The sequence below is a fragment of the Sus scrofa genome, chromosome 2 (assembly GCF_054392235.1).
Source record: "Sus scrofa isolate SSC_HxYL_T2T_F1_AM1 chromosome 2, Sscrofa_HxYL_maternal_Yorkshire_Landrace_v2.0, whole genome shotgun sequence".
Lineage (NCBI taxonomy): Eukaryota > Metazoa > Chordata > Mammalia > Artiodactyla > Suidae > Sus > Sus scrofa.
In genome coordinates this window covers 91,423,056-91,437,646 of record NC_139384.1, presented here as the reverse complement: position 1 = coordinate 91,437,646, position 14,591 = coordinate 91,423,056, and the positions used below count along the sequence as shown (strand labels likewise).

At 39.9% G+C, this 14,591-nt stretch overlaps 1 protein-coding gene across 24 annotated transcripts in view; it reads right to left on the bottom strand.

The window, feature by feature from the left end:
- The window catches only part of UIMC1 (ubiquitin interaction motif containing 1), a 140,094-nt gene that overhangs the window by 63,248 nt on the left and 62,255 nt on the right, over positions 1 to 14,591 (bottom strand). For 9 of the 24 annotated variants that reach the window (XR_014834622.1, XR_002339465.2, NM_001097447.2 and 6 more), the window contains 3 exon segments: positions 6,852 to 6,976; positions 5,782 to 5,887; positions 4,731 to 5,467 (listed from right to left, as the gene is read on the bottom strand). Coding sequence is in view for 20 of the 24 variants with exons in the window: in NM_001097447.2 (NP_001090916.2) it covers positions 4,731 to 5,467; positions 5,782 to 5,887; positions 6,852 to 6,976 (968 nt within the window). In the remaining 4 variants the exon portion in view is untranslated. 24 annotated transcript variants of the gene reach the window in all.

The window sequence follows — 14,591 nt, the reverse complement described above, 5'->3', positions numbered from 1 at the left end:
CTCAAATGTGGGCATTTCTAGCAAAGCCATAATCAATAGAAAATGTTTAACAAACACACAAACTCTTTACCTACAGTTCCTGAAAGCAAAAGACCATTATTTGCCTATTAAAATCAGTAAACTGATTTCTCTTTGTTGTTGTTGTTGGTCTTTTTGCCTTTTCTAGGACCGCACCTGAGGCATATGGAGGTTCCAGGCTAGGGGTCTAATCGGAGCTATAGCTGTTGGCCCACACCACAGCCAGAGCAACGTGGGATCTGAGCCTCGTCTGTGACCTACACCACAGCTCATGGCAACGCCGGATCCTTAACCCACTGAGCGAGGCCAGGGATCAAACCTGCAACCTCATGGTTCCTAGTCGGATTCGTTAACCACTGAGCCACGACAGGAACTCCTGTTTTGTTTTTTCAAGACACTACTGTACATTGGCAAGGCTGCAGGGAACTAGGCCTTCTCATACACTGCTGGAAGGAAAGAGTACAAACTTGAACAACCTTTATTGCAATTTATTGTAATTTAGCAATAAATAGCAAATCTCTTTTTTATGTTCCTAACTCTTTAACCCAGTGTTTTTCAGGCTCCCTATCCCTAGAGACACTAATTTTAAATAAATAAAAGCTTTATTTAGAAAGATGTTTATCACAATGGAAATATCTAGCAATGGGAAAATGATTTACACAGTTCCTGTTGTGGCTCAGGAGTTAACGAACCCAACTAGCATCCATGAAGACGCAGGTTCGATCCCTGGCCTCGCTCAGTGGACTTAAGGAGCTGGCATTCCTGTAAGCTGTGGTGTAGGTCGCAGACGCAGCTCGGATCCCACATTGCTGTGGCTGTAGCTGTGGTGCAGGCTGCAGCTGGGATTTGTTCCCTAGCCTGGGAACTTCCATATGTTTCAGGTGCAGCCCTAAAAATAGACCAAAAAAAAAAAAGAAAATGATTTAAATATTATAGTAAATTCATAAGCCAGAATATTAGTCATTAAAAATGAAATCTATAGTTTTAACATTATAAGAAAATGTTTACATTATATTTTTTTGTTTACATAATATTAACTTAAAAATACAAAAATAGGCATTCCCACTTTTGCACAGTGGGTTAAAGATCCAACGTTGTCTGCAGCAGCATGGGGTGCTGCTGTGGTGCAGATTTGATCCCTGGCCTGGGAACTTCCACATGCCATGGGTGTGGCCAAGCAAAGAAAAATTACAGATGATTTTCTAGACCTAGTACCTTATCTAGGCTTGGTTTACCATCCTGTTTTAGAATGTATGAGGCACCCTATTTCCTTATGATAAAGTCCTCTTTGTTTATTTATTTTAAACAACCACACCTGCAGCATACAGAAGTCCCAGGAAGTTCCCAGGATCGAATCGGAGATGCTGCTGTTGACCTACACCTTAGCCATAGCAACACCAAATCCGAGCTACATCTAAGACCTATGCAATAGCTTGTGGCAACACCAAATCCTTAACCAGAGATTGAACCCACATCCTCACAGACACTGTATCAGGTTCTTAACCCACTGAGCTGCAAAGGGAATGTCAAAGTCCTCTCTTTAATTAAGCTAGCTTAATTTGGTTTGTTGTAGCCAAATAGTGCCAATTAATAACACTATGTGTAGAATCTGGTGGCCTGTTCATAAAGTTAGAGAACTTCAATCTAATAAGGCCAGGCACTATGTTCTAACCACTTCCTGCTTATCCCAAAGGCATTGCTTTCAAACCTCAGAACTTGACACAAGTCTGTGCTCTAGAACTCTGGCCCCTAGGACCTTTCAAGCTAACAACTTGAATTAGAGTAAATCATTGTGTTCACTCTGTGGACTTAATTTATTCTTTTAAAAGGAAGCACCTCTGAATTGCAATGAATGAACAAAACATGTTATCATAAGCATAACGTAATTTTCCTTTGGAAAAGAGGCAAGTCACCATAAGACTTCCCATACAGACTTTCCTATCTTTCTTGAATGTAGATGAAGAAGGATGCCAGGAAAAAATAATTCCTATACATACTCTCAATGAACAAACTTCTGGTCCCTTGAAGACTACCATTTATTGAGTGGCTATAATCTCCTAAGTATTACACTAGACACTTAATATAATTCACTTCAATCATCAAAGCTACTGAAAGATAAAAGTTACTACTCTTATTTTACAGATGTTTACAGATGTTTTTTAACTGATATTCAGAGGTTAATTGGCTTGCTCAAAGGCAGAAATACTAAAACACTGAAGTCAAAATTCAAACTCCAAATCCATGTGCTCTACACTATGCTATGATATTTCTCATAGCGACCATTTCTTGAACCAGTATCACAAAAAAGACAGAATAGGGTAACAGCAAAACAAAACCAAAAACTCAAGAGTCCAGTAACAGAAATAGCAACAAAAAATAGTATAGCAATCGGAGTTCCCATAGTGGCTCAGTGATAACGAACCTAACTAGTATCCATGAGTATTTGGGTTCGATGTCTGGCCTTGCTCAGTGGGTTAAAGATCCGGCATCGCCATGAGCTGTGGTATAGGTCACAGATGTGGCTCGGATCTGATGTTGCTATGGCTATGGTGTAGGTCAGCAGCTGCAGCTCCAATTCAACTCCTAGCCTGGGAACTTCCATATACCTCAGATGCTGCCCTAAAATGACCAAAAAAAAAAAAAAAAGTATAGCAATAAAACAGAATGCTCTTGAAAATTCTATTTCATAAAGAATTTGTAATTATATAATTGCCTTTATAATAACAAGAGAAAAAAACAGAATATAAGCTTATTATATATACAATCTATGTATCTACATAATACAATCTAGATATCTCATAAAAAGCCTTAAAATGGCAACCTAAATGTCCCAAAACCAAGGATTGTTTTCAGTAAATTACTGAAAATCACCACAAGCAAAATCAGAAACATACCATTATGTGGGGGAAAAAATAAACTGGAAAATTAACTGTACTTCCTATCACGAAGGACCACTTCCCCTAATACATAAAAGGTACCTACAAACCACTAGAAAAAGACTGTCAAAAAAGGGAAATGCCTCTAGGATCTAAACAAACAGAAAAGGAAATACAAGTGGGTCTCAATTACACACATAGAAAAATTAAGACTTCATAGAGATACTACCTTTTGCCTCTTACATTGGCAAAGACCAAGGAGTCCTGAAAATACTGTACTGGTATGGGTATGGGGAAACCAGTACCCATAAAACCTCTACCAAAAGCAATTTAGGAATAGCTAACAAAACTGTAAATACATATAGACTTTGATCCACCAACTCTATCAACAACAAGTTATCCTACAAATATCTCCCAAATAGATGAAACATCTTCTGTACACACACACACACACAAAGTAATAATCACTGCAGTAGTGTTTGTAATAGTAGTATTTGGGGAACACCCTGAATGTCCACCAATAGGGGCACTAGATAAAATACACTCACCCACACATGGTGTATTACACTTGAAAAAAAAAAAAAGAAATTCTTTATGTATTGTTATGGAATGATCTCATAGAGATATTAAGTGAAAAAAGAAAGGTACAGAACAATGTAGAGTACACTATCATCTGTGTAAAAGAAGGTGAGGAAAAGAATAAGTATACACATTTGCTTGCTTTAAATAAAATATCTCAGACGGATACAATAGAAACTAGTAATAAAGGTTGATTCCGAGGAGGGTAACTGCTGGGACGGAGATGGGAGAAAGACTTTTTATTTCTAAATTTTGACTTTTGAGCCATGTGAACATTATGACCTATTCAAAAACTTGGCTTTTTAGAAACATATTTTAAAACAAAAAATAAATTATGATACATCCATATGACAGAACAATGTTTTCAAATATACTTAATAAACAGGAAAAAATACAGAATAAGCTATTAAGCAGGGGAAAAGATCAAAGTTTATACAGAAAAGTCTTCATTTCGTTGAAAAATTAAAAAAATAATTTTGTATGCATAGAAATATTGATGATTATCTCTTGGTGCTGGGATTATGGGCAATTTTTTCTTCTTCTTCCTCTTTTTTTTTTTTTTTTTGCTTTTTAGGGCCATACCCTAAAAATATGTTAAGTTCCTGGGCTAGGGGTCAAATCGGAGCTTTAGCTGCTGGTCTATGCCATAGCCACAGCAACAAGGGATCCGAGCCACATCTGAGACCACCTACACATGGAAACACAGCTCATGGAAACACCAGATCCCTGACCCACTGAGCAAGGCCAGGGATTGAACCCACGTCCTCATGGATACTAGTTGGATTCGTTTCTGCTGCGCCACAAAGGGTACTCTGAAATTTTTCCTTCTTTACACTCTTCTGTACTTTCCTAATTTTCCACAATGAGCATATGTTTGTTACTTTAAAAATCAAGTGATTAGGGGGAATTCCCATTGTGGCTTGGCTCAGTGGTTAACAAATCTGACTGGCATCCATGAGGTTGCAGGTTCGTTCCCTGGCCTCTTTCAGGGGGTTAAGGATCCGGTGCTGCTGTGAGCTGGGGTATAGGTTGCAGATGTGGCTCGGATCTGGTGTTGCTGTGGCTGTAGTGTAGGCCAGCAGCTGTAGCTCCAATTTGACCCCTAGCCTGGGAACCTACATATGCCTCAGGTGTGGCCCTAAAAAGCAAAAAACAAACAAACAAGTGGGGAGGAACACAAAAAGAATAGCTAGGTAAAATAATCCTTGTTGAATGTGTGAATAAATCATCCTTAATCACAGCGTTGCTGACCCTTACCTGACCATGACTGGTTGTTGGTTCTTCCTCCAATAAAAGTTTCTCTTTCAAGGTTTTAATTGGGCCTTCTTGGAAATCCTTGGTTTTTGCGCGCCAGACAGATGCCCTAGACTCCTGCCTCTCCTCTTTGTCTTCATCTCCCATATCTTCTGAGATGCCTTCATTTTTTTCACTAGCCTGATCTCCTTGGCCACATTCATTCTGGATCAGAGAAGGAGGTCTAGGTAACACTGGTTCCCCAAACCCTTTTTTTTTTAAGAGCTGCCTCTGAGCCATTTTCAGGCTCTTCTGATAAACCTCCAACTGGCAGAGAATGACCTTAGTATACTGGTTAGGGTCTACTCCAGCAGGGCAGAATGGAATACCCCAGAAGTAGTGCACAGTGCCTCCAGTGTCCTGAAGACCTTTGGCATCTGTTGGGGTAGGCAGACAGTGCCTAGATGTGTCCCCCCTACCCTGGGCAGCTTTGTGAAAAGCACAACCCCTCCCAGTACTTTCCTGTGGCTTCCCACACTGTGTGTGCTCAGCCAAGTGGCCAGTACATCTGTCAAAACATTTAACGTTCTCATTCTCAAACACTGGCTGGCTTGACTGGTCCCAGCTTCCTGAGCTGACAGAGACCGGCTCCTCTTCAGTGTTTTCATTGTGGTCCCAAGGCTCCTCTCTTTCCTCAGACTCGTTTCCCTGACTGATATGTGAGCCTTTAAACAGTGATGGAGGTACCAGCTGCCATATGCCTGTAGGTATTTGAGAAAAAGTAGGGCTAAGGACAGACAAACTTTTTTATTAAGGGGGCTTGGTAAGTTATCACTTATCATGAATTACATAATGTGGGTAAAAAAGGCTCTTCTTTGGGTTTAACCAAATGTTGGCTTTTCCTTGGAGATAAAAGTATTGCTAGATATTAGTGAGATCTCAACTACTTTCTGGTTTAACTTCTTTAATACCACCAAAGGGATTTTGGGCATTTCTGTATATCTACTCTCAGCATGATATCCCTGTGATATGGTTATACTTGATGAGAAGGAAGAGCCAGAACAGGGAGACATGCCTTCAGTGGTCCCAGAGTCTGTGCTTTTCTCTTGATGGGACTCTGAAGATGGTCCAGTAGCCAGAGGTCGAGATCTGGTAGCAGAAGCATCAGAAGGCCGGCAACTCTGAAACAAGTGATCCCACACCAGACCAGGTTTATTATTAAAAGATCTATACAGGAAGGGTCACAGGAAGGACAAAAAGGGGAGGCCACCGTCCTTAAGAGATTCTCCTCTCCAAAATGTAGATGCTCAGTTCAAATGAATTCCACAACATGTACTGCATGCCTACTATGTGCAAAGTACTATACTAGATCACTACACTAAACCCTTTTCCAACATACAGAGATGAATGGCATAAAGGATGGAGCAGGACCTGTCACTGGCAAATATTCAATTATACATGTTCAAATCACAATTTAATATTATTTCAAGATTTTTTAAATTGCCCACTCTTTCTCTCCATAACCCACCTCTAGTTCTCATTCCCTCTATTCTCCCCACAAAACAGGGGAAGCAAGCACCTTATCTTGCTCCCTTTTGGTTTCCAAGTATTCAGTAACTCTTTTCAGAAGTTGTCAAATACTATGGTTCTCTTAAGCCATGAGCTGAGAATCTGTCAGGTGGAAGAAAACTCTTTCACAGAGGATTAACAAAACATCTCAGGAGTTCCCCTCGTGGCGCAGTGGAAACGAATCTAACTAGGAACCATAAGGTTGCGGGTTCGATCCCTGGCCTCGCCCAGTGGGTTAACTAAGCATGGCCGTGAACTGTGGTGTAGGTCGCAGACAAGGCTCAGATCACACATTGCTGTGGCTATGGTGCAGGCTGGCGGTCACAGCTCTGATTAGACCCCTAGCCTGGGAACCTCCATATGCCATGGGTGCAGCCCTAAAAAAAAAAAAAAAAAAAAGAAAATTCAAATTGGGTTCATCAACAATTCAATACAGACTTTAAAAATTGTTATGGGAAATATCTGTTAGTTTAAAACCCTATGAACTACTACAGCTAGTTCCTAGATTCAGCACTGCAGAAATAAAAGAGTACTAGTGATCAATCCTCACAAACTTATTCAACATAGCATATTTACATTCAGACTTTCTGCAATGGCTTTCCTCAAGAGCTCTTCTTCCTCCTCCTCCTGGCTGTTCACCTCCCGAGCTTCCTGTTCACTCATTTTGAGAGCCAGAGCAAACTGTTCTTCTTCTGTCATTTCTGTAAGAATATAGGGAAAAGTGAGAGAAGGACACCACAAATATTGAATAAGCATGCTGACAAGAAAGAGAATTATTAAACTTTCAAAGTGAACACATTATAGACAATTTAATACAATTTTAAAATTTGCTAACGAAGAAAACCTCAAAGGTAAGGTGCTGGCAAAAATCAACAGCAGCAGTTACAACAACCCTGGGTTAACTATTCTGTGAACTCCTGTGAAGCGTTTGCCTCTTTTGCTCACTGTTGAATCTCCAGCACAGAAAAGAGGTCTGGCACCCAGAAATAATAAATATATGGTGAATGAATAAATAAAAGGAACTAACTCCCACTCCAGGGCTTTTGTTACATATCACACTGCTATATGTGCAACATTTAACCAGAATATTTTCACTCTTCAGAATCCTGACTTACCCAGTAGAAAAGAACATTCCTAATGACCAGAATGTCATCTCCAAACACATCATTTCTCATTAAAAACAACTGGGATACCTTGGAGAAACAGCTGATTCGAAGCCTGGAGCATGAAATGTAGAAGCTGAGCCAGAATATTTGCCATATCTGAGAGTAAGTTATCTATCAGATACTACTAGGGTCATATCAAAAGAACTTAAGAGCTCACTTAAAAAGGTTCTCACTGGCCAAAAAGAGGACAACTGAAACATCAATAAGGATAATGAATGCAATGAATTAAAACACATTAAATATATTTAAATCTATGAGTTCATAACAGTACTTAAAAAAAAACAACTAACTGGTTACTGTTGAAGAAAATTAGTGAATCGATTACTTTGAAAACTGGTATAAAAGGATAGAGAATCAAGCTTTTGTCCTACTCTTGCAATACAAGCTATATTAATACACTACTGGGTAACCAACCAAATAGATAAAATAAGATTTTCTTTAAAGAATTATTCCAGGAGTTTCCTAGTGGGCCTAGCAGTTAAGGACTGAGCATTACCACTGCTATGGCTCAGTGCCAAAGGCGCGGTTAAAAAACAAAGTGTGTGTATATATATATTTTTAAAAAAAAGAATTATTCTAGCTACTAATATAAAAGAAATGATAGGAGTTCCCGTCGTGGCGCAGTGGTTAACGAATCCGACTAGGAACCATGAGGTTGCGGGTTCGGTCCCTGCCCTTGCACAGTGGGTTAACGATCCGGCGTTGCCGTGAGCTGTGGTGTAGGTTGCAGACGCGGCTCGGATCCCACGTTGCTGTGGCTCTGGCGTAGGCCGGTGGCTACAGCTCCGATTAGACCCCTAGCCTGGGAACCTCCATATGCCGCGGGAGCGGCCCAAGAAATAGCAACAACAACAACAACAAAAGACAAAAAGACAAAAAAAAAAAAAAAAAAAAAAAAAAAAAAGAAATGATAGAATTAGGATATTGTCACTTTGTATAATGGCCATGGAGGGGATTTTGGCAATTTCTAACAAACTACATGTATGACCCAATAATCCCAAATCCAACAATATGCTCTAAAGATCTATTTCCAATTTTTTAAAAAAGTAAACATGCACTGTATTTTTCATTGTAGCCTTGTTTGAATTTGCAAAAAACTGGAATCTACAAAATGACCACAAGCTTGAATAAACTCTGGTATATATACATATAACTGTAAAGAAGAATAAGGAAGGTACCTATGGATAGTGAAGAGAATGAATTTAAAGAAATAATAAAGTTTTTTAAAAAGTAAAACACTTAAAAAAGAGTATAGGGAGACGGGATTAAGGTGGCGGAATAGGACTGGAGCTCAACTTATCTCCTAAAAACAAAGAAATTCACAACTAAAGACTGAGCACACTTAATCAAAATGGACCGGAAACCTTAAAAAAGATACCCTACTCCAGAAGAAAAAGAGGAGGCCACATCAAGAGGTAGGAGGGGCGATTTTGCGATATAAACAACCCCATACCTCCTGGGTGGGAAGCTCCACAGACTGGAATCTAACTGGTTCACAGAGACTCACCTACAGGAGTGAGAGTTCTGAGCCACACATCAAACTCTCACGTATGGGGATCTGGCATAGGGAGAAAGAGCCCCGGAGCATCTGGCACTGAAGGCCAGTGGGGCTTGTGCGCAAGAGCTCCACGGGACTGGGGGAAACGGAGACCCCATTCTTAAAAGGCACACACAGACTTTCACGTGCACTGAGTCCCAGGGCAAAGCAAAGTCTCCAAGGGAATCTGGGTCAAACCTGACCACAGTTCTTGGAGGACATCCTGGGAAAACAGGGGTGAATGTGGCTTGTTGTGAGGGAAGGACATTGAAAGCAAAGCTCTCAGGAATATTCAGCAGCCATGCCTTTCTCTGGAGGGGGCCATTTTGGGAAAATCTGGCCCCACCCATCAGCCAGCCGCTGAGAAGCCCCAAGGCAAACAACAACCCAGGTGGGATCACAGCCCCACCCCTCAGTAAACAGGCTACCTAAAGACCCCTCAGGCACACAGCTGCCTCTAATCCCATCCAGAGACTAAGCCCCACCGCCAGAGGCCAGAGGGATTAGAATCAGCTCCTCCTACCAGGGGGCAGGCATCAGCCCCTCCCATCAGGAAGCCTACAGCAAGCCCCCATACTAACTTTAGCCACAGGGGGGCAGACATCAGAAGTAAGAGAGGCTACAACTCTATTATCTGTAAGAAGGTCACCACACCAAAAACCTATTAAAAACGAAAAAACAGAGAACTATAACTCAGATGAGGGAGAAAGGAAAAACCCCAGAAAAACAGCTAAGCCATGAGGAGATTCTCAGCCTCCAGGAAAAAGACTTTAGACTGTTGATGCTGAAGAAGACACAAGACATTGGAAATACATTGGAGGCAAAGATGGATAACTTACAGGAAACACTGACCAAAGAGATACAAGATATAAAACTTAAACAAGAAGAGATGCAAAATACAATAACTGAAATAAAAAATTCACTAGAAGCAGCTAACAGCAGAATACAGGAGGCAGAAGAACGAATAAGCAAGGTGGAGGACAGATTAGTGGAAATTACGGGTGCAGAATAGAAAAGAGAAAAAAGATTGAAAACAAATGAAGAGAGTCTCAGAGAACTCTGGGACAACATTAAACTCACCAACATCCATATTATACAGGTGCCAGAAGGAGAGAGAGAAAAGGAGACAGAAAAAATATTCCAAGAGATAATAGCTGAAAACTTCCCTAACATGGGAAAGGAATCACTCACTCAAATCCAGCAAGCACAACAAGTAACATACAAAATAAGCCCAAGGAGGAACACCCTGAGACACATACTAATCAAACTGACCAAAATTAAAGACAAAGAGAAAATCTTGAAAGCAGCTAGGGAAAAGAAACAAATAACATACAAGGGAACCCCGATAAGGCTATGAGCAGATTTTTCAACAGAAACTCTGCAGGCCAGAAGGGAGTGGCATGATTTACTTAACGTGATGAAAGGAAAAAACCTCCAACCAAGATTACTCTACCCAGCAAGGCTCTCGTGATGAAAGGAAAAAACCTCCAACCAAGATTACTCTACCCAGCAAGGCTCTCGTTCAGATTTGAAGGAGAAATCAAAACCTTCACAGATAAGCAAAAGCTGAGAGAATTCAGCAACACTAAACCAGCCTTACAACAAATACTAAAGGAACTTCTATCGGCAGAAAAGAACAAGAGAAGAAGGAAAGGAAAAACAGCAGCAAAAACAAATCCAAAGTAATTAATAAAATGGCAATAAGAACATACATATCAATAATGTCCTTAAATGTGAATGGACTAAACGCCCCAACCAAAAGACACAGACTGGCTGAATGGATACAAAAACAAGACCCATATATATGCTGTCTTCAAGAGACCCACTTCACTTCTAGGGACACATACAAATTGAAAGTGAGAGGATGGAAGAAAATATTTCATGCAAACAGGGATCAAAAGAAAGCTGGAGTAGCAATACTCATATCAGACAAAATAGACTTTGAAATGAAGAATATTTTCAGGGACAAAGAAGGACATTACATAATAATCAAAGGATCAAACCAAGAAAATGTTATACCAATTTTAAATATCTACGCTCACAACACAGGTTCGCCACAATATATAAGGTAACTGCTAACAACCTTAAAAGGAGAAATCGACACCCCACTTACAGCAATGGACAGACCAACCAGACAGAAAATCAATAAGGAAACACAGGCCCTGAATGAAGCATTAAACCAGATGGACTTAATAGATATTTATAGGACATCTCATCCAAAAGCAACAGAATACACATTCTTCTCAAGTGCACATGGAACATTCTCTAACATTGATCATATCCTGGGCTACAAATCCAACCTCAGTAACTTTAAGAAAATTGAAATCGGGAGTTCCCGTCGTGGCGCAGTGGTTAACGAATCCAACTAGGAACCATGAGGTTGCGGGTTCGGTCCCTGCCCTTGCTCAGTGGGTTAACGATCCGGCGTTGCCGTGAGCTGTGGTGTAGGTTGCAGACGCGGCTCGGATCCCGAGTTGCTGTGGCTCTGGCATAGGCCGGTGGCTACAGCTCCGATTCAACCCCTAGCCTGGGAATCTCCATATGCCGCAGGAGTGGCCCAAGAAATAGCAACAACAACAAAAGACAAAAAAAAAAAAAAAAAAAAGAAAATTGAAATCATATCAAGCATCTTTTCCAACCACAATGCTATACGACTGGAAATCAACAAGAAAAAAACTGCAAAAAACATGAAACACGTGGAGACTCAACAACATGCTACTAAGCAACCAATGGATCACTGAAGAAATCAAAGAGGAAATTAAAAAATACCTAGCAGCAAATGACAACGAAGATATGACACTCCAAAACCTATGGGATGCAGCAAAAGCCGTTCTAAGAGGAAAGTTTATAGCAATACAAGCCCACCTCAGGAAACAAGAAGCCCAAATAAACAAGCTAACTTTACATCTAAAGCAGCTCGAGAGAGAAGAACAGACAAGACCTAAAGTTAGTAGAAGGAAAGTTAGTAGAAGTTCTGCTCATAAAGATCAGAGCAGAAATGAATGAAATAGAAACAAGGAAAACCATAGAAAAGATCAATGAAACAAAAAGCTGGTTCTTTGAAAAGATCAACAAAATTGATAAACCCCTAGCCAGACTTATCAAGCAAAAAAGAGGACTCAAATCAATAAAATTAGAAATGAAAAAGGAGAAGTAATAACAGATACCACAGAAATACAAAGGATCATAAGAGACTACTATATGCAACTATATGCCAATAAAATGGAAAACCTAGAAGAAATGGACAAATTCTTAGAAAAGTACAATCTTCCAAAACTAAACCAAGATGGAATAGAAAAGATGAATGGACCCATCACAAGAACTGAAATTGAAACTGTGATTAAAAAACTTCCAACAAACAAAGTCCAGGACCAGATGGCCTCACAGGCGAATTCTATCAAACATTTAGAGAAGAGCTAACACCTCTCCTTCTGAAACTATTTCAAAAAGTTGCAGAAGAAGGGATACTCCCAAACTCATTCTATGAGGCCACCGTCACCCTGGTACCAAAACCAGACAAAGACTCCACAAAAAAAGAAAACTACAGGCCAATATCACTGATGAACATCGATGCAAAAATCCTCAACAAAATACTAGTAAACCACATCCAACAATACATGAAAAGAATTGTACATCATGATCAATCAAGTGGGATTTATCCCAGGGATGCAAGGGTTCTTCAATATCCCCAAATCCATCAGTGTGATACACCACATTAACAAGCTGAAGAATAAAAACCATATGATCCTCTCAATAGATGCGGAAAAAGCCTCTGACAAAATCCAACACCCATTTCTGATAAAAACCCTTCAGAAACTGGGCATAACGGGAACCTACCTCAACATGATAAAGGCCATATATGACAAACCCACAGCGAACATCATTCTCAATGGTGAAAAGCTGAAAGAATTCCCGCTGGGATCAGGAACAAGACAAGGATGTCCGCTCTTGCCACTACTCTTCAATATAGTTCTGGAAGTCCCAGCCACAGCAATCAGAGAAGTAAAAGAAATAAAAGGAATCCAAATTGGAAAGGAAGAAGTAAAACTATCACTATTTGCAGATGACATGATACTATACCTAGAGAATCCTAAAGACTCTACCAGAAAACTGTTAAGAGCTTATCCACGAACTTGGCAAAGTTGCAGGATACAAAATCAATACACAGAAATCGACAGTGTTTCTATATACTAACAATGAAAAAGCAGAAAAGGAAATTAGGGAAGCAATCCCGTTGACCATCACATCCAAAAGAATAAAATACCTAGGAGTAAACCTACCTAAAGAGACAAAAGACCTGTACTCTGAAAACAAGCCACTGATGAAAGAAATCAAAGATGACACAAATAGATGGAAAGATATACCATGCTCGTGGATTGGAAGAGTTAATATTATCAAAATGACTATACTACCCAAGGCAATCTATAGATTCAATGCAATCCTATCAAATTACCAAGGACATTTTTCACAGAACTTGAACAAAATATTTTAAAGTTTGTTTGGAAGTACAAAAGACCCAGAATAGCCAAAGACATCCTGAAAAAGAAAAATGGAGGTGGAAGAATCAGGCTCCTGGACTTCAGACTATACTACAAAGCCAACAGTTGTCAAAACTGTATGGTACTGGCACAAAGACAGACATATAGATCAGTGGAACAGGATAGAAAGCCCAGAATTAAACCCATGCACTTACAGCCAACTAATCTATGACAAAGGAAGCAAGACTATACAATGGAGAAAGGACAGCTTGTTCAATAAGTGATGGTGGGAAAACTGGACAGCCACAAGGAAAAGAATGAAATTAGAACACTCCCTAACACCATACACAAAAATAAACTCCAAATGGATTAAAGACCTAGATATAAGACCAGACACTATCAAACTCCTAGAGGAAAACATAGGCCAAACACTCTCTCACATAAATGACAGCAACATCTTCTCAGATCCACCTATCAGAATACTGACAATAAAAAGAAAAATAAACAAATGGGACCTAATCAAACTGAAAAGTTTCTGCACAACAAAGGAAACCCTAAACAACACAAAAAGACAACCCACAGAATGGGAGAAAATCTTTGCAAATGAATTAACTGACAAGGGATTAATCTCAAAAATTTATAAACAACTTCTGCAGCTCCATATCAAAAAAACAAACAACCCCATCAAAAAATGGGCGGAAGATCTAAACAGACAGTTCTCCAAAAAAGACATACAGATGGCCGAGAAACACATGAAAAGATGTTCAGCATCACTCATTATTAGAGAAATGCAAATCAAAACCACAATGAGGTACCACCTTACATCAGCCAGAATGGCCATCATCCAAAAGTCTACAAACAATAAGTGCTGGAGAGGGTGTGGAGAAAAAGGAACCCTCGTACACTGTTGGTGGGATTGTAAATTGGTGCAACCACTGTGGAAAGCAGTATGGAGATTCCTCAGAAAACTAAACATAGAACTACCATTTGATCCAGCAATCCCACTTCTGGGCATCTATCCAGAGAAAACCACGACTCACAAAGACAAATGTACTCCAATGTTCATTGCAGCACTATTTACAATAGCCAAGACATGGAAACACCTAAATGTCCATTGACAGAGGAGTGGATCAAG